Source organism: Prionailurus bengalensis, chromosome E2, assembly GCF_016509475.1.
Source record: "Prionailurus bengalensis isolate Pbe53 chromosome E2, Fcat_Pben_1.1_paternal_pri, whole genome shotgun sequence".
Taxonomy (NCBI): Eukaryota; Metazoa; Chordata; class Mammalia; order Carnivora; family Felidae; genus Prionailurus; species Prionailurus bengalensis.
Genome location: NC_057352.1, coordinates 12593882 through 12617107, shown reverse-complemented (window position 1 = coordinate 12617107; position 23226 = coordinate 12593882). Strand labels below are relative to the sequence as shown.

General features: G+C 42.0%; 1 protein-coding gene and 1 long non-coding RNA gene across 4 annotated transcripts; one reads left to right on the top strand and one right to left on the bottom strand.

Annotated features, from left to right (window-relative positions):
• Window positions 1-136: 136 nt before the first annotated feature.
• On the bottom strand, window positions 137-9739 carry LOC122493935. Its single transcript, XR_006300068.1, has 2 exons — window positions 9634-9739; window positions 137-258 (listed from the first exon to the last, which is right to left on the bottom strand). It is a non-coding gene; the product is annotated as an uncharacterized LOC122493935 (long non-coding RNA).
• Window positions 9376-22640, top strand: LOC122493930 (zinc finger protein 227-like). 3 transcript variants are annotated; one of them, XM_043598673.1, is made up of 7 exons: window positions 9376-9466; window positions 9978-10140; window positions 11841-11910; window positions 12351-12412; window positions 14526-14652; window positions 15711-15833; window positions 19556-22640. In XM_043598673.1, the coding sequence occupies exons 4-7, from the start codon at window positions 12353-12355 to the stop codon at window positions 21670-21672; spliced, it is 2427 nt and encodes an 808-aa protein (XP_043454608.1). In that variant the 5' UTR covers window positions 9376-9466; window positions 9978-10140; window positions 11841-11910; window positions 12351-12352; the 3' UTR covers window positions 21673-22640. The 3 variants fall into 3 exon arrangements, with proteins under 3 accessions (XP_043454608.1, XP_043454610.1, XP_043454609.1); XM_043598674.1 differs by having other exon boundaries at window positions 9438-9657; XM_043598675.1 differs by lacking the exon at window positions 12351-12412.
• Window positions 22641-23226: the final 586 nt, after the last annotated feature.

Below are 23226 nucleotides of genomic sequence, written 5' to 3'. Positions count from 1 at the left end.
TCATGACCTGAACAAAACTCAAAAGTTGGATGCTCAATTGACTGAGAGCCCCAGGTACCCCATAAAGCCAGCATTTCTATTGGGTTTGCACTGATATTGTAGATCACTATACTAGTTTAGCATATTTTAAATTATGGAATTTTCTATCCATAAATAGCACTACTCGTTTTTAAGCATTTCTTTTGTATATGCAGAAAAACAAAGTGGTTCCTCACCTGATAACACATGCATCGGTAGACTCCAAAAGGATTAAAGGCCCTAAATATAAAGGATAAATTATAAAGTTAATTTTGAAAATTTGAAATTTGGGAGTTTCAAAAGCCCAGAAATTAAGACAAAGTTTGTTAAATTGATTTCTTCATCATCAAGTTTGTTTATCCAATGTAGGACACGATAAATGAATTTTAAAAATCCAGTTAGGGTGCCAAGGCAACTCAATGGCGAAAGAACAGTCTCTTCAACAAATGGCGCTGAGACAATGGATATATACACGCAGATGAAGTTGCACCCCGTACCACACACAATTTTCAAAAACCAACTCAAAATGGATCAAGGACCTAAATGTAAGAACCAAACATTATAAAACTTTTAGCATTAGTCAGTGGTTTCTTGATATGACATGGAGGCACAAGGAACAACAATAAAAGATAGATTTGTAGGACATCATCAAAATTAGAAACTTTTGTGTCTCAAAAAATACCACCAGGAAAGTGAAAAGACATCCACAGAATGGGAGAAAAAAATATTTGTTTTCATATCATATATGAAGTTGTATCTCTTATAATGAAGTTATAACTAGAATGAATATATAAAGATCATTTACAATTTGGTAATAAAAGACAAATAACCCACATCATCAATAAAAAGACAGATGGCCCAATTAAACCATGTGCCAAAGCATTTGGTAATAGACATTCTTCCAAAGAAGATACGCAAATGGCCGGTGAGCACATGAAAAGATGGTCAACATTAGGAAAATGTAAATCAAAACCATAATGAGATAGCACTCCACATTCACCAGATTGGCTATATACAAAACAAAACAAAACTTGATAATTAAATGATTGGAAGTGGAGAAATTGAAACTGCCATATGCTGTGAGTGGAGATGTTTTGGAATGTGCAAAGGCTTTGGAAAATCAGTCCAGCACTTTCTCAAAAGGTTAAATTAGCAGGGCGCCTGGGTGGCTTCATTGGTTGAGCATCCAACTCTTGATTTCAGCTCAGGTAATGATCCCAGGGTGGTTGGATCGAGCCCCATACTGAGCCCTGTTTGGAGCCTCATGTTGGGCTCTGCACTGGCCATGAAGCCTGGTTAAGATTCTCTCTCTCTCTCTCTCTCTCTCTCTCTCTCTCTCTCTCTCTCCCTTCCTCCCTCCCTCCCTCCCTCCCTCCCTCCCTCTCTTTCCCTCTCCCTCTTTTTCTCTCTTCCTCCCTCTCTCCTTCACACACGCTCTTTCTCTCTCTCTCTTGAAAATAAAAAAGATTAAACTAGCTATTATTTATAAATATAAGTATATGGATATGCTGTGAACCAACAAACGCACTCCTTAGATATGTGTCCTAAATAAATTCTCATACATTTGTATAGGAGTATGGAGACATATCACATCATTATTGCCAATGGAAAACTGGGTATCTTTCATGGAAGAGTAAATAGATAAGATGTTGTGTGTGAATTTTATAAAGTAAATTAGATGTATGCTAAAAACATGGACAAATCTTAAAGATATAATACTGAATGAAGAAAGTTAAAAAAATCAATTAAGTTTTATAACACAATACTGACGTGTTTTTGGAGTGATGATGGGGTCCAGAGCCAATGACCAAGAAAGAATTCTTGAGATGTCTTTGGTGCAAAAAGATGATTTTACTAAATAAAGGGGACATGATCAGTGGGTAGAAAGAGCTGCACTGGGGTTGTGAGGAGTGACTGATTGTATATCTGGGAGTTGAGGGGGTGGGTAAAGGCAAGGGGAAGTTTCCAAAAGGACCTTCATATGCTAAAGAAGACTCACAAGATACTGGAGATCTTGCTATGGTTGAGCCAAAGTTATTTTTCCCTCTAGTAAGGCATTAACATTAAGAAAGATGGGAGTTTCTTGGAGGAATGTTTTACTCTGCCTATCTCAAGTATTTGTCAATGGGCTGCAGGTTATAAACAAATTTAATTTTGTGTACATTTTCTTCTTGCCTTCGTTACCCACATCACTATGGAGGGGAGGGTGACGTTGGGGCTCCAGGAAACTGAGTCTATAGGTTTCTGGAGATTTCCTTTTTTCTTATAAATCATTAAGACAGTTGCAAACTGATGGAGATTCATGCCCTGCATGATTGTGATCTCCATCATTTAACCCTTTGTTTTTCCCTTTCCTTTGTTCTTGGGCAGCTAGGGGTACCTGAGAAATGTCACACATATCCCACCTCGGGGGAGAGAGAGAGTTGCATGGTGTTAGCTTTACCCTCAGCTTGCCTTTGGCTCCCTCATCAATACTACTTACATAAATTAAAAATATGTTCACACAAAAACACACCACACATATTCTGCATAAGAAGACACACAAAAAGAAATACAGCTGACCCTTGAACAACACAGGGGTTAGGGACACTAACCCACCCAGTAAAAAATCTGTGTATAACTTTTGACTCCCCCCAGACTTAATAGCCTACTATTGACCAAAGCATTACCAATAAACAATTAATATCTGTCATAGACTGGGTCTAAAGTTCTCTCTCGTCTAGCAAGAGAGAAGGATGCAGGATAAAAAGTGAGAGATGGTTAATGTCCAGGAAAAGACAAGAGCCCCGAATAAGTGTCCTTGCCCCATATTTATTAAGATCAAAAGCCTTACAAACACGATGGGTGTGCACAAAGAGACATTGGATCGGTGAACATTAGCTCATGGGCATGAGGGGAAAAGGGGGTTTTGAAGATACACAGTGTTTGGGGCTTGGGTCAATATAAAACAAAATCCTGGTGCCGGGAAGATGGGCAGATGGTTGTTAACGGCAGACAGGAGGTGCTGTATATGTTTATCTTAGCTAGCCTAGGGGATAAGACAGGGGAAATAACCTCAAGGTTAACAAGGCACCTTTTCTTTTGTTAATCATCTCCACTCTGGGCAACTTCACCCTCAGCACAGTGGTCTATAACTCAATTTACCTGTTTACCTAATTTGATCCTTCCCTCCTGCGAAAGCAGCTTTATGCTATAACACTAAATTGGGGGGGCGTTTTCTTCCTGAATGCCTAATCTTGCTTACCTCATATAACTTTGTATTGGGGCCTTTGCACCCCTCTCTATTCTGGGGTGCCTTTGCACCTCCCTATTCTGGGTTGCTAATCTTGTTTACCCAAACTCGGGTGTGAGCATCCTATCGCTTTGTAATTCTTTATGCCTTGTTAACCCATTGGTGTAAGCCCAGGGGATTCCTAAGCTTATTCCCCACAAATATGTTGTTACATGTATTTTGAATGTTGCACTGTACTTTCAAGTAAGCTAGAGAAAAAAATGTTATTAAGAATATCATAAGAGAAGAGTTCCTGGGTGGCTCAGTCTTTAAGTGTCTGACTCTTGGTTTTGGCTCAGATCATGATCTCATGGTTTCGTGAATTCGAACCCCAAGTCAGGCTCTGTCCTGGAAACGCGGAGCCTGCTTGGGATTTTTTGTCCCCCTTTTTCTCTCCCTCTCCCCCTCTCCTGCTGTCTCTGTCTCATTAAAAATAAACTTTAAAAAAATTTTTAAAGCAAATCATAAGAGAAAATACATTTATAGTACTGTACTGTATTTATTGAAAAAGAATCCACATATAAGTCTACCTGCACAGTTCAAACCTGTGTTGTTCGAATCAACTGTAATTCAGATTAAATAATATCCTATGGGTCAGAGGAGCAAATGAAAGTGTTCGATGGGGAAAAGAAAGGAATAAATACAAAATTATTTTATCACATGTGTCCAGGATTTCAATTTAATTTTACTGAAAAAAGGTTCTGCAATTTGCTTTAAAATACTCCCGCAAAAATCTTTTTAAAAAGTGTGAATAGGCTAAAAGGAACAAGAGTTCTTTTCAACGTACAAATGAAAGAAAAATAGATAAGAAATGTAAAGACTGAAAAAGAAGAAACAAAATTGTCATTATTTACCAATGGCGTGTTTATGTATTTAGGAAATCTAAAATAATTTACAACAAAGTTATTGGAATTGACAAGTAAATTTGACCAGTTTGCTGGATACAAGAACCAGTACAATTTGATGAAAGGGGTGGTATTTAGCATTCTCTTCTGTTTCCTGTTCTCAAAGATAAAAATTTCAACATTTTATCACTAAGTATTATGTGTAATTGTTGTATACGTTTATTTTAGGTATCTTTCCACATTAAAAAAAATTCAAGTTAGTTGACGTATAGTGTAATATTGGTTTCAGGAGTAGAAATTGATTTTAGCTTTAAGCTGGAGTTTTCTAGGAGTTTATAACCATTTGACATGTATTTTCAAATTTATCATTGTAATTTTCTGCACAATGTTTTCTTAATATCTTTATTGGTGTTTCCATTTTTATCACTGAAATTGGTAGTATGTCATTGCTGTCTTTTTTTTTTCTTAGCCACTCTTACTGGACGTTGTCAATTTTATTGGTTTATTCATTGACTCGTCTTTTGGCCCTTCACAAAAACTTCAGTCTATTTTGTTTTCTATTTCATGAATTTCTTATTTTCATCATTTTCTTCCATCTACTTACTATAGTTTTTGTTTTCTGTTTATTAAATTCCTGAGATGGATGTTTCCATTTTAATTTTCAGCTTCTCTTCTGTTTTAGTAAATGCTCTCCAGACTCTACATTCTTCCTAAATATGTGTTAAAACTTCCCAGTCTAATTGTGAATGTTTTTCTCCCTGTAATTCTGTCAGTTTTGCTTTTTAAAGTTTGCTTTTGATCATGCAAAGCTGTTATTCTTGATAATTTGAAACTTATGAAGTGTTTCTTTCCATGCCTCATAATGGTTTTATCTCCAAGGGCTATTTTGCCCGCTATTAATATATTTTAGTATTACAGAAATAATTTGAAGGCTAGGATGATGCTCTCTTTCTCTAGAAAAGATTTTCATTTGTTTTTGCTAGCTGGTTGAAGACAGTAACGTTTCACTCTAATCCAATTTCAATTAGTGAGGTGATTTGGAGTTTGTCTTGGGTCTCTACCAAAGACAATCCATTTCCCTCTTATTTTTACTCCTACAGGGCAGCTTTTTGGGATTCTTCACTGCCCTACCCCGACCTCCTTCCGAGCGCCTTGAAAAAGTGCTGATCAGCTTGCAACAACAGAATCTGTAGGAGCCACCGTGGAAGACCCTTGCAGTCTAAAATGACACAATCCCGCCAAGATTCACTCTGGCATTAAAGGAGTTAATACCCAGCCGCTCAGGGTACCCGGAAGTATTTCCGCTTTAGGAGGCGGAGCTGAGGGCATCGTTTATCTCGGGCATTCTGGGAGATGTAGTCTGGGCTACATGTAGCCTGGAGCACTTCCGCTTCTGGAAGGCCTGGCGAGGGAATTCTGGGAAGTGGTCCAGGAGCTCCCTCTAGTCGGAAAGAGCCGCTTTCGCGGTAGGAGGGCGAGGTTGGTGCGCGCCTTCCTGTCCAGTAGAGGAGTCTTCCCTCCCAGGGAGCTCTCCGAGCCCGGAGCTGCCCGAGGCAGCGTTGGGTGGAGTTGGAAGAGGTCTGCGTCCCCCTCTGCCAAGCCTCCCGTCTGCAGCGCCTCTGGCTTCCCTGGGTCGGGGCGGCCCAGGTCTCCGTGTCGCCTGGTCTGCGGTCTCCCGGCGCTCCAGCCGGCTTTCCTCACCTACCAGTCAGCGCTGCCACTTCCTAGCAGAACAACGCTATGCGAGTTACCTAATCTCTCTTGGTCTCATTATGCTCATCTCTCAAGTAGTGTCATTGGTATAGTGGTCCCTCATCATTTTTATACGAATTAATTTATGAAATGACCTCAACAGCCTTATGAGCCAGGTAATGCTATTCGCCTTTTATTTATTTTTTCAGCAGAGGTAGCTGGAAATACAACCTCCTACTAACACAAAGTTCTCGCTACATAATGTAGAAAAGTAAGCTTATTACTGAATACTCATATTCAGAGTACCGTATTGTAGGTAATTTGCGGGAAGAGATTACAAGTAAAGAAGCTTCGCCCTGTTTATACAGGCGAGCAGTTACAAGCTTTTTATACTGTTAAATGTTTAACTACTGGGTACACGTATTCTCAGTATTAACGATATCTTGTCTTCCTATAAGAGGGCTTGATTACACCATTTGCTGCAAATTCGTTGACAAATTTATGCTAATTTTTCTTGGGAATTTTCTTAGTTAATTGACCTTATCCAAGGGAATAATGAAATGTATCTTATCTCCCCTGCTAGCAGAGAAAGAAACCTTGGTTAAACTCCCACAGTGATAGGGACACTAGATTATTTGCCCGGACATTTACATTTAAAAGGGACAAAGCCCAGACCTTTGAAAAACACTTCTGGAAACTTGGTAAGAAGTTACTTAGCCTCTAACAAGATTTACATATGTATTTAAAGGTCAGAAAAAAGATCCAAAAAGCACTGGGTTTCCTATGGAAATGCTCTAAGAAAAAGGGCAGAGAAAATGCATCTTTTGGACAAGGAAAATTATTTTTTTTTCTTTTTCATTTACTCTTTGTGAGTTTACACTGTTTGCCCAAAACTTAACGCTTTAAGAGGCAGAACTGCCATTCGAGCCCAACGTGTTACAGCCTCAAGTCTGTGTTTTTAATCTCAATGCTGTACATTAAAACAAACATAGGAAATAGTTCTTTTTAAAAATTAATTTTTATTTTATTTTATTTTAATTTAATTTAATTTATTTTATTTTTTCATTTACTTTAGAGAAAGAACAAGCCAGGGAGAGGGGCAGAGGGAGAGAGAGAATCTTAAGTAGGCTCCATTATCAGCGTGGAGCTCAATGTGGGTCTTGATCCCATGACCCTGCGATCATGCCCTGGGCTGAAATAAAGAGTTTGGGGTGCCTGGGTGGCTCAGTTGGCTAAGCGTCTGACTCTTGATTTAGACTTAGGTCATGATCTTACAATTCTTGAGTTTGAGCCCCCCAAACTTGAGCTGAGTTCTTGAGCCCCCCACTACTACTGCAGAGCCTGCTTGGGATTCTCTCTCTCTCTCTCTCTCTCTCTCTCTCTCTCTCTCTCTCTCTTTCTCAAAAAAAAAAAAAGAGTTGGATGCCCAACTGAGCCACTCAGGCGCCCTGCTCTTAATTTTAATGATCTTAAAGCAAAGTTGCTAAACCACTCATCCCTTATTCATGTTTCCCGTCACCTGAGGATAATACTTGCTTTTTATAGGGTGGTTATGAGTCAGGTAGAGTTTCCAGTGCCCTTCAGTGTAGTTACTAATTTGTTTATCATATCAGTCATAGTATTATTTCCATTTTGCAAGTGAATAAAAATGGAACAGAGTTCACAGAATAAGTGGAAGAACTGAATTTTAACCCAGGCAGCCTGATTCCAAATCTGTAGTCTGTGTTATTACACACGGCTTTTATTCATGTATGAGACAAAACCCACGAGAAGTCTTACGGGAACAGGGAAGATTTAAGCTGTAGATGAAGACTAAGCCCTAGAAGGGAATAGAGCAGTGGGGTGTGATGTAATGAACAGTAGATACAAAGAGGCTTTTTGTAGGAGTACAAGTTATTCACCATGGCCGGACATGAGTGGAAGACGGGTTTGAAGCGGAAAACGACATAGAAGATTCCTGTTTGTGTGACTTGCCTTGAGGGCACTGGATAGAAATGCAGGTGAAGATAACTGAATTTCCATGTTATGTTCTATCTCTTTGGCATCAGGGAGGCCAAAAAATTGATTGAAATTAAGTATCTGTTCGTGTTGATTATACGAGATGTGCCTAATGAGTGGTTAGCGCTCAGGCTCTGGGTGTCAAATGCCAAATTTTGAAACCTGGCACTGGCACTTACTAATTTAGTAACGTGGACAAAGTACTTACCCTTCCTCTGCCTCTGCCTCCTAAACTGTAAAATGGAGGAAATTATAGTATTTACCTCAAAAAGACAGTTGTGAATGGAGAGTCCCAGAGTCTCAAGTGTTTGGAATAGGCCCTAGTATGCACAAAGTACTTCACAAGAAACGGTGTATGACAGAAGGAATGGCCCCACAGAAACTCTGGGCTATGTGCTTATATCAATTTTTTCTTTTGGAGGGTCCTTGGATCTCAACATTTGATTGACGGGCCTGGATTACATACTAATTAGCCACACATGTCCTTTCCCAATATGTATTCGAAATGCTTGCAGGGGAAGGAAACCGCAACATTATTTCTATTCATATTTCTAGAGATCTAAGCTAAATAAGGACAACAGGCTGCTTTCTGCACAAGTGCAACAAACTTAACTCTTCCTCTGCTGGGATGTTGTAACGCAAACCTACCGCTAGGTGGATGGAATGGGGTGGTCCCTGGGCGGTCCTTGGTTGGGGGTCTCTGTCAGGACATCTAAGGTCCATCCTCCTGTCGCTCATGCCTATTTTCCTAACATGTTCAGTAAATAAGAAATGCAAACATATATTGTAGTGGATATGTAGATATTTTTAGGTATTCCTCTCTGCTCTCCACCCTCATTTCTTTGAAACATCTGTTCTATCATAGATATCAGCAAACGAGAGTTTCACAGTGACTGTTGGATAAAAATCTAATTAATAATGTATTCATCCTCAAATTCGGAAATTTCTCTGAGGAATGTTTACAACCCCCCCCCCCCCCCCCCCCCGCTTGGGAAATCGATCATACAAATATGCTGAAGCTTGTCTTTTTGTTCTTGAGTATGTCTGGCTGTCCTCAGTAGCCAAGTTCTTAATTATTTGTGCTATTCACAAAAGTTGAAATCTACAATACGTTTTGCCTCCACTTTTTGTTTTTGGTCTTTCATTCGTTTTTATATCTAAAAAGTGTCTGAAACTGCACAATAAAGGCTATCGTTTTCTCTCGTCTACTAGTAGGTACAACTTCGTTATTGAAGGGTCACGTGATCTTCTTACAAACTGTTTTTAAGTCTCTGACTCTTCAAATATTTGCTAATTACGTTTTGTTTGTCAGTGGGAAAAACTCAGTTTCACTGGCGTCACAGAACAGCTTTAGGGCGGCAAAATGGGAAGCCATAAAGCGGTTTCTGATCGTTGTAGTCCTCGCATTACTAGCTGGGAGATTTGCTGGGAGGGAAGGGAGTGGCCTAAGGCGGGCGGGCAAAGTTCTTCCTCCTCTTTGAGTTTCTGGGAAATGTAGTCCTTAACTCTTTCCGGAAACAAGGGGCGGCTGCGCCGCCTGTTCCCCCTGGGGCTTCCGGGAAGTGTAGTTCTGGGGCGCCGTGTAGGCAGAGGCACTTCCGCCCCGGAAAAGCGAGGCTGCCACCATCTTTTCGGTCGGGAGGTGAGTCAGCCTTGCTCCCCCCCACCCCTCCGAGCCTTTTCGGCCTGAGCGTGGGACTAGTCGCTACCGAGGCGGCCTTTTTAGGATGGAGGAGTCGCTGCCGCCGGCGGAGGCCGAGAGACGGAGGGCAGAAGTTTGGATTCCCTCAGCTCTCCTCCCCCACTTACCGAGCAGCGCTGCTACTTCTATCGGTACAATACCCGGCGAGTTGTTCTCTGCGCTCTACTTTCCTCCTCCGTCCGGTAGCGAGCGAGCGAGCGAGCGAGAAACTACTGGGTAGGGTTGTGATTCCAACTGAACGAGACAGTACGTGTCCAGAGCTTAGAACGGCGGGGCACGGGATGACGGGTTGGCTCTCGCTCGTGATAGAGCAATTCGGTCACCAGCGCCCCTTTGCCTGGAAGCCCCAGTGAAGACAGGGAGCTCAGGGCTCTAGGGGCATCGACAGCGTGGCCCTGCTGTCGTCGTCCCGGGCACCGAGGTCTTCCCCAGCTCTATCGATCTCTTTTAGGAAGCCCCGAGGCACCCCGCGCTAGCGCCTGGGGATGTCCGCTACGCTTGATCCCGGAGACAGAGCCAGCCGTGCCGTCCCACCGCGTCCTTTTCTTCCGCGTCCCTGGGGTCGCAAAGGGGAGAAAGGACGGACTTCTTGGCTGCCCACGGCATAGCCCCGGGTACGTACCAGCGAAGGTACTTTCTTGTCCTGTCCTCTGTTTTCAGTTCATCAGGTTTCTGTCAGCCAGTAAATTCGCAGTAGGAAAATGTGCAAATATTTGTCGCATCAGCCTGCCGGTGTTTAATCTCCCCGTTGGCAGGTGTGAGTGTGGATTTTATACCACACGCGCATATGTTTTGAATATGTCTTCATTTTTCAGTTTACCACGTTTTACATTTCTTCCTTTTGCTCTCCTTTCGTCTTATTCCTCTTTTATTTACTCGCAACTGCTTTGGGATAAAAAACGGTTATCTGTCTCTGAGACTAATGTTTTCTTTTTTTTGAGAGAGAGCGAGAGCAAGCAGGGAAGGGGCAGAGAGAGAGGAAGAGAAAGAGAATCCCAAGCACGCTCTGCACTGTCAGCACAGAGCCGGATGTGGGGCTCGAACCCAGACTGTGAGATCATGACCCCAGCCGAAATCTGATGCTCAACTGACTGAGCCACCCAGGCGCCCCCCCCCCCCTTTTTTTTTTAAACTGTAGGGTAGGTTCTGTGGGATAGGTTATATTTTTGTTCTGACTACCCTCCAAATTGGTCAGATCTTTCTTGGGCTTTTTGTTTGTTTGTTTTAAATCACAAAGACGTTACCGACATACTTACAAGGGTCTTTTTGTTTGTTTTGGGTTTTTTTTTTTGTTGTTTTGTTATTTTACCATTTCTTCTTTAGGGCTCATTTAGTTATAAATGTTCTTCATCTTTGTTCAGCTGAATTTTTTTTTTTTTTTTCCTGCCTTGTGTCAGTAGTCACTCTGTCGAGCATAGAATTCAAGGTTGACCATTATTTTTTTTTTCCTTCCTTTTGGAGATCTCGTTCAGTTGTTTCAGATCTCCATTCTGTTTCCCTGATTCTGTCAGTCTAATGGTCATTTCTATTAGGTAAACCGTATTTTCTTTCTGGGAGCTTTAAGGATTTTTGTTGTTTTTAGTTCTTATTTACGTACAGTTTTTAGTTCTTTGCATTCTTGAGTTTCAGTATGATTTAAGAGAGTATTTTTATTTATACTGTTCAGAATTTTGAAGTAGACCTCTCTGCCATTTATTTCATTCTCTTTTCCTCATACTCCTATTGGACAAATCTTGGAGCCTCTCAATCTGTCTTCTGTGTTTCTTGATTTTTATTTTGTATCTTTATCTCTATGCACATAGGATTAAAAGGCTCTTACCAAGAAGCCTTTTATTGACTTCATGAAGTAAACTGACTCGAAATGATGCTTTTTAGAAAACTAATACCAGTGTCGAAATGTTACTAGCTGGGCAACAAATTATTATTTTTTAAATGTTTATTTTATTTTTTCTTTGAGAGAGAGAGCATGCGTGGGGGAGAGGCAGAGAGAGAGGGAGACACAGAAGTCCAAGCAGTCTCTGCCATGTCCGCGCAGAGCCTGATACAGGGCTAGAACTCACTAACCAGGAGATCATGACCTGAGCCGAAACCAAGAGCCAGATGTCTAACCAACCCAGCCACCAGGCACCCCTGGGGAAAGAATTGTTAAGTAAGAGAAAATTTTAAGTCAAAATTAGGATTTTCAGAGAAGAAAGGTGAGTTTCATAGGAGAGCGTTATGAAGTCCAGGTACTTTTCTGGTCTTTTTTGCTGCTTTGAGAAAAGACCTGTGCAAATACAGTTTATAATGCAAAGTATCATCTGCTTTTTTGCAGGTGCAGGAAAAAAGGATTCCTGGCCCTTTGAACTTTCCATCTGCTGTTAATCCGGGGAAAACCTCATGAGGTGAGTATGATTTGCAGTTCGTATCCTGTCCTCACGTGCAGATGACCACAGTGAGGCACAGAGTTTTTTCTTTAACACCCCTGACATTACATACATGCAAGCATCATTTCCAGGATTTAAACCGAGGCCTTTGACTTAGAACCACATTTTTTTTTTTTTTTAAGCCTATACATGTTGTTAACAATGCCCTTCACTTCCTACTGTCCCCGGGATGGAAAATTCTTATAGTAGGGTTACTGCGTTTGATTCTGCAGGCTATTGACTGTCCAGTGGCCCCTGACTAACCAACTTATTAGTAGTTGGAATCTACTCCGTGCTTTCCTTACATTGCTGTATGTGACTGCAACTGGAAGTAGAACTCTCGTATAATTTCTGCAAAGATCCGCATGGGCTCATGGCCGCCCTGGCCTGCATCTCATGGCTTCTTTGTCCTTCCCCAGTTATGCCTTCTCAGGACTCTGACCTTTCCGAGAAGGAGCAGGAGAAAATGACCACGTTCCAGGTAAATAAGGCATTCTTTTGTGGCTCCCAAGGTGTGTTTTTACTTTTCAGAGATTAGGCACATCCTTTTTGCTCTTCCTTGGAAAGGTTCGTGGAAAACAACAGATTTTGAGTGCATGTTCTGGCCAGACTCTGTGTGCATGTGTGGGTGCTGTTTTATCTTTATTATTTCACAAAAGGATCTCTGAAAAAAGTAATAGCAATTTGAAATAGACAAAAGTGATGCACACTCCTGCTTTGCTTACAAACCAGCTCTTTGCACTTTCCCGCATTCCTTTTTCACGTGCATTCTTAACTCTGTATGTGCAATATTGGCATTGGTGGGATCTACAGTTGACCCTCAAACTATGCTGAACCCCCTGCACAGTTGAAAATCCACATATTAACTTTTGACTCTCCAGAAACTTATCTTTTAAGCGTACTGTCGACCAGAGGCCTTACCAATAACGTAAACAGTTGATTAGTACATATTTTGTATATGTTATATACTATGTTCTTACAATAAAATAAGCTAGAAGAAAAGAAACATTATTAAGAAAATTTTAAGAGAGGATACATTTACAGTACTGTAAAAAATTTGTATATAGGGTGGACCCATGCAGTTCAAACCCTTGTTGAAGGGTCAGCTGTACTTACATACATTAAAGAAAGGCTTAATAACTCTATTAAGATTAGTAAGAGGGGCGCCTGAGTGGCTAAGTTGTTTAAGCGTCTGACTTCAGCTCAGGTCATGATCTTGCAGTTCGTGAGTTTGAGCCCTGTGTCGGGCTCTGGTCTGTGCTGACAGCTCAGAGCCTGAAGCCTGCTTCAGATTCTGTGTCTCTGTCTCTCTCTGCCCCTCCTCTGCTCATGCTCTGTCTTTCTCTCTCTCTCTCTCTCAAAAATAAATAAACATTAAAAAAAAGAAAAAGACTATTATGATAAAGAAAAACCTAATTGGTATATGAGTAAGAGAAATGGAGTGTTAAAAAAGGCAAATTTATGGAGAAAATAATGGTCACTCATAAGTAAACGTATGCAGATGTGAACAAAGTCTTTCTGTGTATTTATCACTTAGGTTGTCGAAGATTTTTTTAAACAGGAGTTCTGTCCTCTTTGGCCAGAGTCTAGAGATTCAGGAACACTTGTACTCTTGCATGAAAGGTGAACTGGGAAAACCTTTTGAGAGGGAAATGTGCTATTCTTTGAAAAATCTGGAAGGGTTTATTCTGTGACTTTGCAATTGCTGCTCTTAGCCAAAATCTCCGTAAAAGGATCTTTGCAGCACTGATTAAAATTAAAAATCTGTCACTATGGGACGCCTGGATGGCTCAGTCGGTTGGGCGACTGACTCTTGATTTTGGCTCGGGTCATGATTTCGTGGTCGTGAGATCGAGCTCTGTGTTGGGCTCCGTGTTGGGTGTGGCGCCTGCTTAAGATTCTCTTTCCCTCTGTCTCTGCCCCTCCGCCAACTCGGGTGTGCATGCTCTCCCTCTCTCAAAATAAATAAACTGAAAAAATAAATACAAAATAAAAATCTGGAACTAATTAGACATGATTTGTATTGATTAAAGACAAATCGTAAATTCTAAGGAATGTTAGAGTCTCTGGTCGCAAAATGGAATGAGACCGTATAATAGTAATTGTTCACATTTATTGAGCACTTTGAGATGTGCCAGGCACCACTCTCTGTGGTTTGCATGCACTTACTCATCTAACGTTTTCAAACACCTTGTGGTTTAGACACCATTAAAGAAAAGAGGAAATTGAGATAGTGGCAAGTTATGGAATTTCCCCCAAGGTCCTGTAATTAAAACTTTGAAATTTGAACTCAGTCTGTGCCTTCACCAGCTGTGAATGCCGCAGGTGGATACGGCATATGCATTGAACACAGAAAGCCGTGTGCCTGTCCTGGAGGACTGCCAAAGGCCTGTGAAAATTGCAGGGACAGAATCCAAGCTTTGTGGGGCGATCGGGAGGGGACGGTGAATGGGGGACAGCTCTGGGACTGAAATCTGCCTGGGTTCCCTTCAAATCAGCAACAAGATTTTTGGTAATCCTCTTTACCCTTTTCAATCCTGGCTTTTTTCCAGTGGAGATTATGGGATCGAGGTTGTGTGTGTTTGATGTCGTAGGAGGCAGTGACGTTCAAGGACGTGGCTGTGGTCTTCACTATAGAGGAGCTGGGACTGCTGGACTCTGCCCAGAGGAAGCTGTACCGAGATGTGATGGTGGAGAACTTCGAGAACCTGCTTTCAGTGGGTGAGAACAGGCGTAGTGACACTGAACCTCACCCCTACTGAGAGCCCGTGTCCTCATTTCAAAGCTTTGGACCTTTCAAAATGGTTCCCTGACCTTGAAAGCACAAGTTTTTCTAATCCCTGGGACTGCAGGCATAGTTTTTCCTGGTCTTTCTGCTCAGGCAAAGTTCTGTCCAGGGATAATTCCACCCCCACCCCCACCCCCCCCCCACCTTAGGCAATGTCTGGAGACTATTTTGATCATCACAACTAGAGGGGAGGGGTGCTACTGCCACCTAGTGGCTGCCAATGCTTCTAAACCTACAGCGTGTAGGACAACCCCCACCACAAAGAAGTAGCTGGTCCACGATATTCATAGTGCCGCAGTTGAGAAATCCTCTTTAAGTTAACTATAAATGAGGGGCACCTGGGTGGCTCAGTCAGTTGAGCGTCCGACTTCGGCTCAGGTCATGATCTCACGGTCCGTGAGTTCGAGCCCTGCATTGGGCTCTGTGCTGACGGCTTGGAGCCTGGAGCCTGCCTCAGATTCTGTATTACCTCTCTCTCTGTCCCTCCCCTGCTCGTGCTTTGTGCCTCTGTCTCAAAAATAAATAAACATTAAAAACAAAATTAAAAATTAACTATAAATGGGAATTATAAATTACAAATTGGCTTCTATGTTTTTCAAATACTTTATCTTTCAGATTATGGCTGTGACCCACTGGTGGGTCATGGAATTAATACATTGTACTGGAATTTTATTTTTCAGTGAAATAGAATAAACAAGAATAAGGGCAGAAACCATCAAAGTTCCTTATCAAGACCTGCTCACGTTGAGGCACAAACTGACCATTTGCAGTGAGTGGTGTGAGAGTGAGAAATAGGATGAGAACAGCCATTGGCTAGATCTAATTTTATCTCTGTCCAGACACGGACTAGGTCATGACCTCAATCCATTTCTTATGGTTTGTGATCAAAAAAGTTCTTAAACTGTCACTTTAGAGGTTCTAAGGATTGTAGAATTTGGACAAAAATACAGCTTTGTGTTCATCTTAAAAATATGTATCTGCCTTTTCATAGGACATCTTCCCTTCAAGCCAGATATGATGTCCCAGTTGGAGGCAGAAGAAAAGCTTTGGATGATGGAAAGAGAAACCCAAAGAAATGGATATTCCAGTGAGAACCATGTGGCTGTTCCTTCAGGTACCAGCTAATCTGCTTCTCACCACGCCCGTGATTACCACTCTTGTCCCAGTACTGTCATCCCTTGCCTGGACTGGGAAAGCAGCCTCCACATTGGTCTCCCTGCCTCCTCCCTTGCACTCCTGTCATCTGTTCTCAACATGGGACCTGAGTGATTCTTTAGGGAGCAAGTGGGATCACGCCGTTCCCCTGCTGAAAACCCTCCAGAGACTTCCCATTTCTCTCCGTGTCCTCACAGTGGCCTGCACAGTGGATGCCTCACCGGGTTCCTCTATGATCAGCCTTGCTTTTACCCTGGATTCCATCATCCCTGGTGTCCTGGCCCCCTTGGAGTGTCGTCTGCTGTTTCAGGGCCTTTGACTGGCTCCCCCTCTGCCTGGGCATAGAGTCCGCAGCCACTCCCTTACTCAGGTCTTTGCTCGGGTTTCACCTACATCAGCTAGGCCTTCTGTGTCTGCTGTTTAATGTGTCATCCTCTCCCTTCTCCATCCCCTCACCCTGCCTTATTTTGTGTCTAAGCACCGATCACCTCCTGACCTGGTAACACAGTTTTATTTACTTGTGCGTCCTCTATCTCTCCAGGAAGTAGGAATTTGGGCAGTTTTATCTGCTGTGTCTACTCAAAGCCTCGGGTGGGCCTTCTGCACAGAAGGTGATCCCATACGTGCTTGTTAAGTGAGTAAGTCAGTTACCTAGTTACTGTTCTTGTAGAAGTGAGCTACAATACCAGCCTTTCAATAGCAGCCTTTCCCGGATGGGAAGAATGCCGTGTCCATGTCCCCAGACAGGCTGATTACTTTCCCGCCCAGCCTTTTACCACCCTCCTTTCTCCTGCCCTCTCTCTCTCCTTCACCTTTCACTTCACTCTTCGATCTCCTTTCCTTTCTCTCCCTAGTGTCCTTTCTCTTTAATTGGCATATTTCTCAGTTCTACCCATTTAGAAGTTAAAAATTAGATATTCCGAGATCAAGTAAATCCACAGGCTGTCCCTCTGCCTGAAAATGAAACAGTAGCTTGTCTGCAAACGTGATAAGTTAGGCGATGAATTCTGCAAGTGATTGATGGATGTACCCCTTCTTTTGTCCTTTTCCCTTCCTATGTCGTTTCATGGTTGATGCGCTCAGGGTGTTGGATACTTGCTTCCCTTCACTGGGTCTCGTTTTCACATGCAGACTCAACCTCAGGAATGCCGACCCTAAGTATTGTCACTTCTCAGTTTTGCATAATAGACCAAGTCTGTCTTTTTTAACAAATCTTGTAGCATTTGCTGTCACCTTGTCTCAAAGGTTTTTTGACCTCTTCACCATCAGCATGTTTCAGGATTTTGCAGCCATGCCCCACATACAAAAACTGTGCTAAAGTGCTCTTTGCAGGTCACAAGAGGACAAATTAAAGGGCTTATTTTTGTAGATTCTTAAAAACAAAAAGCTTACAGATACTGGAGACAAGTGGGCATCCCATCTCCGTCACTTCTAGAGGTGGCTCATAGGTTTAGAGCCCACTAATGTGACTAATGGATTGTTCTGGAACATCGTCTCCCAGTGAATGTCTAACATAGTTCTCATTTCTTTTAATTTTTTTTTTTTAATTTTTTTTTTTTAACGTTTATTTATTTTTGAGACAGAGAGAGACAGAGCATGAACGGGGGAGGGGCAGAGAGAGAGGGAGACACAGAATCGGAAGCAGGCTCCAGGCTCTGAGCCATTAGCCCAGAGCCCGACGCGGGGCTCGAACTCACGGGCCGTGAGATCGTGACCTGAGCTGAAGTCGGAGGCTTAACCGACTGAGCCACCCAGGCGCCCCTTATAGTTCTCATTTCTAAGATGTCTTGGAATATGTAAAGATTTATACTGAGTAAACTTAGAAGATAAAAGCTATTCCCAGTTATCAGAATGGATAACTAAACTATCAGAAATTATCAGTGCCAAGGACGCAAGGCATTTCAGTTCATCAGTTCTCAGGGAAGAGGCTCAGGTTGTCCACATATGAATGGAAGCCACCAGCTTCCCAGCTGAGCGCCTGCCCTCTCGCTAACACCTAAACGATCACAGAACGCATATATGGTAGATGTTCAGTAGTTTCAAACTGGACATTTCCAGGCATCAGAAGACTGGTATATGTACCTGTGGACACGAGAAGGGTCCTGACAGGAAAGAAAATTACAGACTTTCTAAATTTTCCAGTGTAATTTGCATCCTAGTGATATTAACTAGCTGATAGAGCAATGTGAGAAGCCTTTTGACATGCTGTAGTGAGTCCTGATACGAAACACCCGAAGTTAGCTCCAGCGTCACAGGTTAAGGGCACAGACCTCCATGAGACCACCCACCAAGACGTCAGACACCAGCTGGGCTCTCCAGGGCTACCCTCTTAGGACCCAGCTGGCATTCACTAAAATGACAGAACACAGGAAAGCTCTGTACTTATAATTATAACTGCATTATAATCAAAGGAATACAAAGGCAATGAATTCTGTGAGCGAGTGATGGATGTACCCCTTCTTTTGTCCTTTCCCCTTCCTATGTCGCTTCATGGTTGATGCGCTCAGGATGTTGGATACTTGCTTCCCTTCACTGGGTCTCGCTTTCACCTGCAGACTTAGCCTCAGGAGTGAGGTTCAGCCTTTTTATTTATTTATTTTTTAAAAGATTTTCTTTTTTTGGTAATCTCTACATCCAACGTGGAGCTTGAATTCACACCCCGAGATTGAGTCACGTGCTCAACCGATTGAGCCAGACAGGTGCCCCGAAAAGAATGCAAATCCGAACCAGCAAAAGGCAGAGATGCATAGGGTGAGGCCCGGGACAGTTCCCTCCCACCTCCCTCTGATAATGACCCTTGTGATGACTTTGGACACATCCACATAATCCAGGATAACTTCCCCATCTCAGGATCCTTAATTTAATCAGATCTAAAGCCCTTTTGCTACATACATGAACATACAGGTTCCAGGGATTAGGGCATGGACATCTTCACCTAACATACCTAGAAGTGTATATATACCTGTTGAGAGTTTTCAGCTTATGTTATTAGAATGTAACTTTCCGCTTAAGCAAATTAATGAAGGACTTTTGGTACCCAGCCCCGCTCAAACATTTTAAGCCAGTGGCTTCCATACATTTTTAGCCATGACCTTCGATCAGATATTTTACATCTTTATCCAGCATAAATATAATATTTAGGTGTGTGTTTAGAACTGAAACAAGCATTTCTTTCTTTGTTTCTTTTTTTTTTTTTTTTTTTTTTTTTTGAAACAAGCATTTCATACAGTGGTGTCCTTACTATGTGTGATTTCTGCCAGGACCTAAAATACTATTTAATGCCTATAAGCTTTTTTAATCTTAGTGGGGAGGATGCCTCTTACCATAAGCCTACTAGGGCAAAGGTGAGTAGGCTTTTAATTGATGTTATTGGAGGATAGAATGTGGCTTGTCTTTGTTGCCCTGCAGTCATTTGATTTCAAACTTAAAGCTCTCCTTTTAATCTATGAAATTTATGGTTCTAAAATGGGTTACATTTACACTTAGTGGCTAAGAGTCTGTTGACCCCATTTTTTGCTTCCACTTGCATGGAAACACATAAAAGGTTACATGATACGGTATAGACGTGACCCTCCCCATGGTTTGTGGAGGCCTTATCGTAGGGCCTCTATGTGAAATCCTGACGTTTCTGGACCTAAGCATTCACTTGTCCTTATCTCTGAATATTGCTTTTTCTTATAGGCAGCAAGAATCAAAAGGAGATGGAGACTCTTCGAAAAGTTGCATTAAAATACCTTTCACACGAAGAACTATCCTGCTGGCAAATCTGGAAGCAGGTGGCAAGTGATTTAACCAGCTGTCTTCAGAGGAAGCGTTCCCAGTTACTCCACGGTGATTCTGTTCAGGTTTCTGAAAGTGAGAATAATGGAATGAATCCTAAAGCAGGTAGCTCCAGTTACACTGCAGGTGTATCTATTTTGAGAACTCAGGATTCTTGTGGGAATACCTACCCGCGTGAGCCACCGGAGCAGAGTAGAGGTCCGCAAGTAAATGTGAAAAATAACCTGAGTATATGTGAGGCCTTCATGAAGCAGTCACTTAGTGATTGTATTAGCACTGGCACAGAACAGAAACCCTATGAATACAATGAATGCGACAAAAGCATTTGCGATGGTTTCAGTCGACATGTACCCCCAGGAGGGGATCTCTTTCCGTGTCGTGAGTGTGGAAAGGGTTTCAGTTATAGCTCAGTGCTTCCACTTTACAACGTTCACCCAGGAGAGAAATGCTCCAGGCGGTGGCCACACCTGCAGGCTCTTCAGAGAATTCGCCCAAGAGAGAAACACAGTAAATGTCATGAACCTGGCGATTGCTTCGGTAAGAGCGCTTTTCATCCTCATCAGTCTAACCACACAGGGGAAAAGTCCTACAGATGTGACAGTTGTGGCAAGGGATTCAGTAGCAGCACAGGCCTTATCATTCATTACAGGACTCACACCGGAGAGAAACCTTACAAATGTGAAGAGTGCGGTAAGTGCTTTAGCCAGAGTTCAAATTTTCAGTGCCATCAGAGGGTCCACACTGAAGAAAAACCATACAAATGTGAAGAGTGTGGTAAGGGCTTCGGCTGGAGTGTTAATCTTCGTGTTCATCAGAGGGTCCACAGGGGTGAGAAACCCTACAAATGTGAGGAGTGTGGTAAGGGCTTCACTCAGGCTGCACACTATCACATACATCAGAGGGTCCACACTGGGGAGAAGCCTTACAAATGTGATGTCTGTGGTAAGGGCTTCAGTCATAATTCACCGCTAATATGCCATCGGAGAGTCCACACTGGAGAGAAACCATACAAATGCGAGGCGTGTGGGAAGGGCTTTACCCGTAATACAGATCTTCATATCCATTTCCGAGTTCACACAGGAGAGAAACCCTACAAGTGTAAGGAGTGTGGGAAGGGCTTCAGTCAGGCTTCTAATCTTCAAGTCCATCAGAACGTCCACACTGGGGAGAAACGATTCAAATGTGAAACGTGTGGGAAGGGCTTCAGCCAGTCATCAAAGCTTCAAACCCATCAGAGAGTCCACACCGGAGAGAAGCCATACAAATGTGATGTGTGTGGTAAGGACTTCAGTTACAGTTCAAATCTTAAACTGCACCAGGTAATTCACACTGGAGAAAAACCATATAAATGTGAGGAGTGCGGGAAGGGCTTCAGCTGGCGATCAAATCTTCATGCTCATCAGAGAGTCCACTCTGGAGAGAAACCCTATAAATGCGAGGAGTGTGACAAAAGCTTCAGTCAGGCCATAGACTTTCGGGTACATCAGAGAGTCCATACTGGAGAGAAACCGTACAAATGCGGTGTATGTGGTAAGGGCTTCAGTCAGTCCTCTGGTCTTCAGTCCCATCAGAGAGTCCACACTGGGGAGAAGCCATACAAATGCGATGTCTGTGGAAAGGGTTTTAGATATAGTTCACAGTTTATATACCACCAGAGAGGCCACACTGGAGAAAAACCTTACAAATGTGAGGAGTGTGGGAAAGGCTTTGGGAGGAGCTTGAACCTTCGCCATCATCAGAGGGTCCATACAGGAGAGAAACCCCATAGGTGTGAAGAGTGTGGTAAGGCCTTCAGTCTCCCCTCAAATCTGAGAGTCCATCTGAGTGTTCACATTAGGGAAAAACTATTTAAATGTGAAGAGTGTGGTAAGAGCTTCAGTCAGAGTTCGCGTCTTCAAGCCCATCAGAGAGTACACACTGGTGAGAAACCATACAAATGTGATGTATGTGGTAAGGACTTCAGTCACCCTTCACGTCTCACGTACCATCAGAAAGTCCACACTGGCAAGAATCGTTAAAAGTGAAGAATGTCTTAATGGCTTCTGTCAGGATGTACATCGTCACATATTTGGAGGGTCGTTGCTGGTGAAGACCTATCAAGTGTTGAGAGTGGAAAGGGATTTCTTCAGATGGAATCTTTCTAACATCCATTAAAATGATGACGTGGAACCATAATGCCAGGAATGGAACTAATATTAAGGGGGAGGAATAGCTTGTAACCCTCTTGGCAAGATCCATCTGCTAGAGTCTTTAAAAGTACATACATGCCTAAAGATACTGTGTGAAAAGGATATTTGCCATATATATACTAGCTAGTTTTTTGGCGGGGGCAGGGGTGGGGTGGTCAGGGAGGTTTCTGGATTACTTTAACTTATATTTTATACTTATTTACAGTGACCATTATTTTTACTAAAGCTGTAAAGCTGTGAAAAGTGAATAAAATTACTGACTTAAATTTCCTATAACCAAGAATTCATACAATGATTGCTTTATTTCATATGGTATATTGGATTAAAATTAAGGAATAGATCCCCTGGGATGAAGCTTTGATCTTCAGAAGTAAATTTGTATTTGCTACAGATGTATAAAAAAAATGGTCATTGCATCATTGTTTATAATAGGAAACAAACAATCAGTTGGATAGAGTATTTTATGATTTATTAATCCAGTAGGACACTATGCGAACATCAGATGGGAAAAGGTAAATTTGTAGTTCGGGATATTGGAAGATGTCCAGAATATATTAACCTGAAAAAAACAAGGCATGGGATTTTGTGTGATCTCATTAGAAAAGGTATAGATGAATAGGTATTTCTGGTTATCGCTAAATGATGATATTTTGTTTCATATGTATTTTTGCATTTCTTTAAATTTCTTATTTTGAAATAATATCAAACTTTCCAAAAAATGTAAGTTATATAACATCTCTTGTATTCCCTTTATTCAGATTGATGAGTTAACATGTTTGAATCATTCTCTCCTTGTATGTGAATGTGTGTATATACACACATATTGATATCTGTATGTACACATAGAACTTAAAAAAATTTTTTTAATGTTTATTTATTTTTGAGAGACAGAGTACTAGGGGGGAAGGGGCAGAGAGAGAGGGAGACATAGAATTCAAAGCAGGCTCCAGGCTCCAAGCTGTCAGCACAGAGTCCGATGCAGGGCTCGAACTCACAAACCATGAGATCATGACCTGAGTCAAAGTCAGATGCTTAACTGCTCAACCGACTGAGCCACCCAGGTGTCCCTGCACACATAGAATTTTTAACCATGAGTATGTTACAGACCTCTTGCCCCTTGCAGCTAAATACATCAGTGTATGTGCTAAGAACAAGGATGTTTAATTTACTTACACAGCTACAAGTATAGTGATCAGGAAAATTTAATACAGATACATAACACTATTTAACTTACAAACCTTATTCAAATTTTATCAGCTGTCCTGATAATGTATCACATTCTTTCTGGTTTAGAATCTAGTCAAGGTTTATACATTTCACTTAGACTCCTTTAATCTGGATCACTGCCTTACTGTTTATTTTTAATGACCTTGATATTTTTGA

Excerpts from the sequence above, each read along its gene's own strand:
- LOC122493930 (XM_043598673.1), top strand. The coding sequence starts at position 12,353 with ATGCCTTCTCAGGACTCTGACCTTTCCGAGAAGGAGCAGGAGAAAATG. Across the intron at positions 14,653-15,710 it reads CGAGAACCTGCTTTCAGTGG|GACATCTTCCCTTCAAGCCA; the intron begins GTGAGAACAGGC and ends GCCTTTTCATAG. Across the intron at positions 15,834-19,555 it reads CCATGTGGCTGTTCCTTCAG|GCAGCAAGAATCAAAAGGAG; the intron begins GTACCAGCTAAT and ends TTTTTCTTATAG.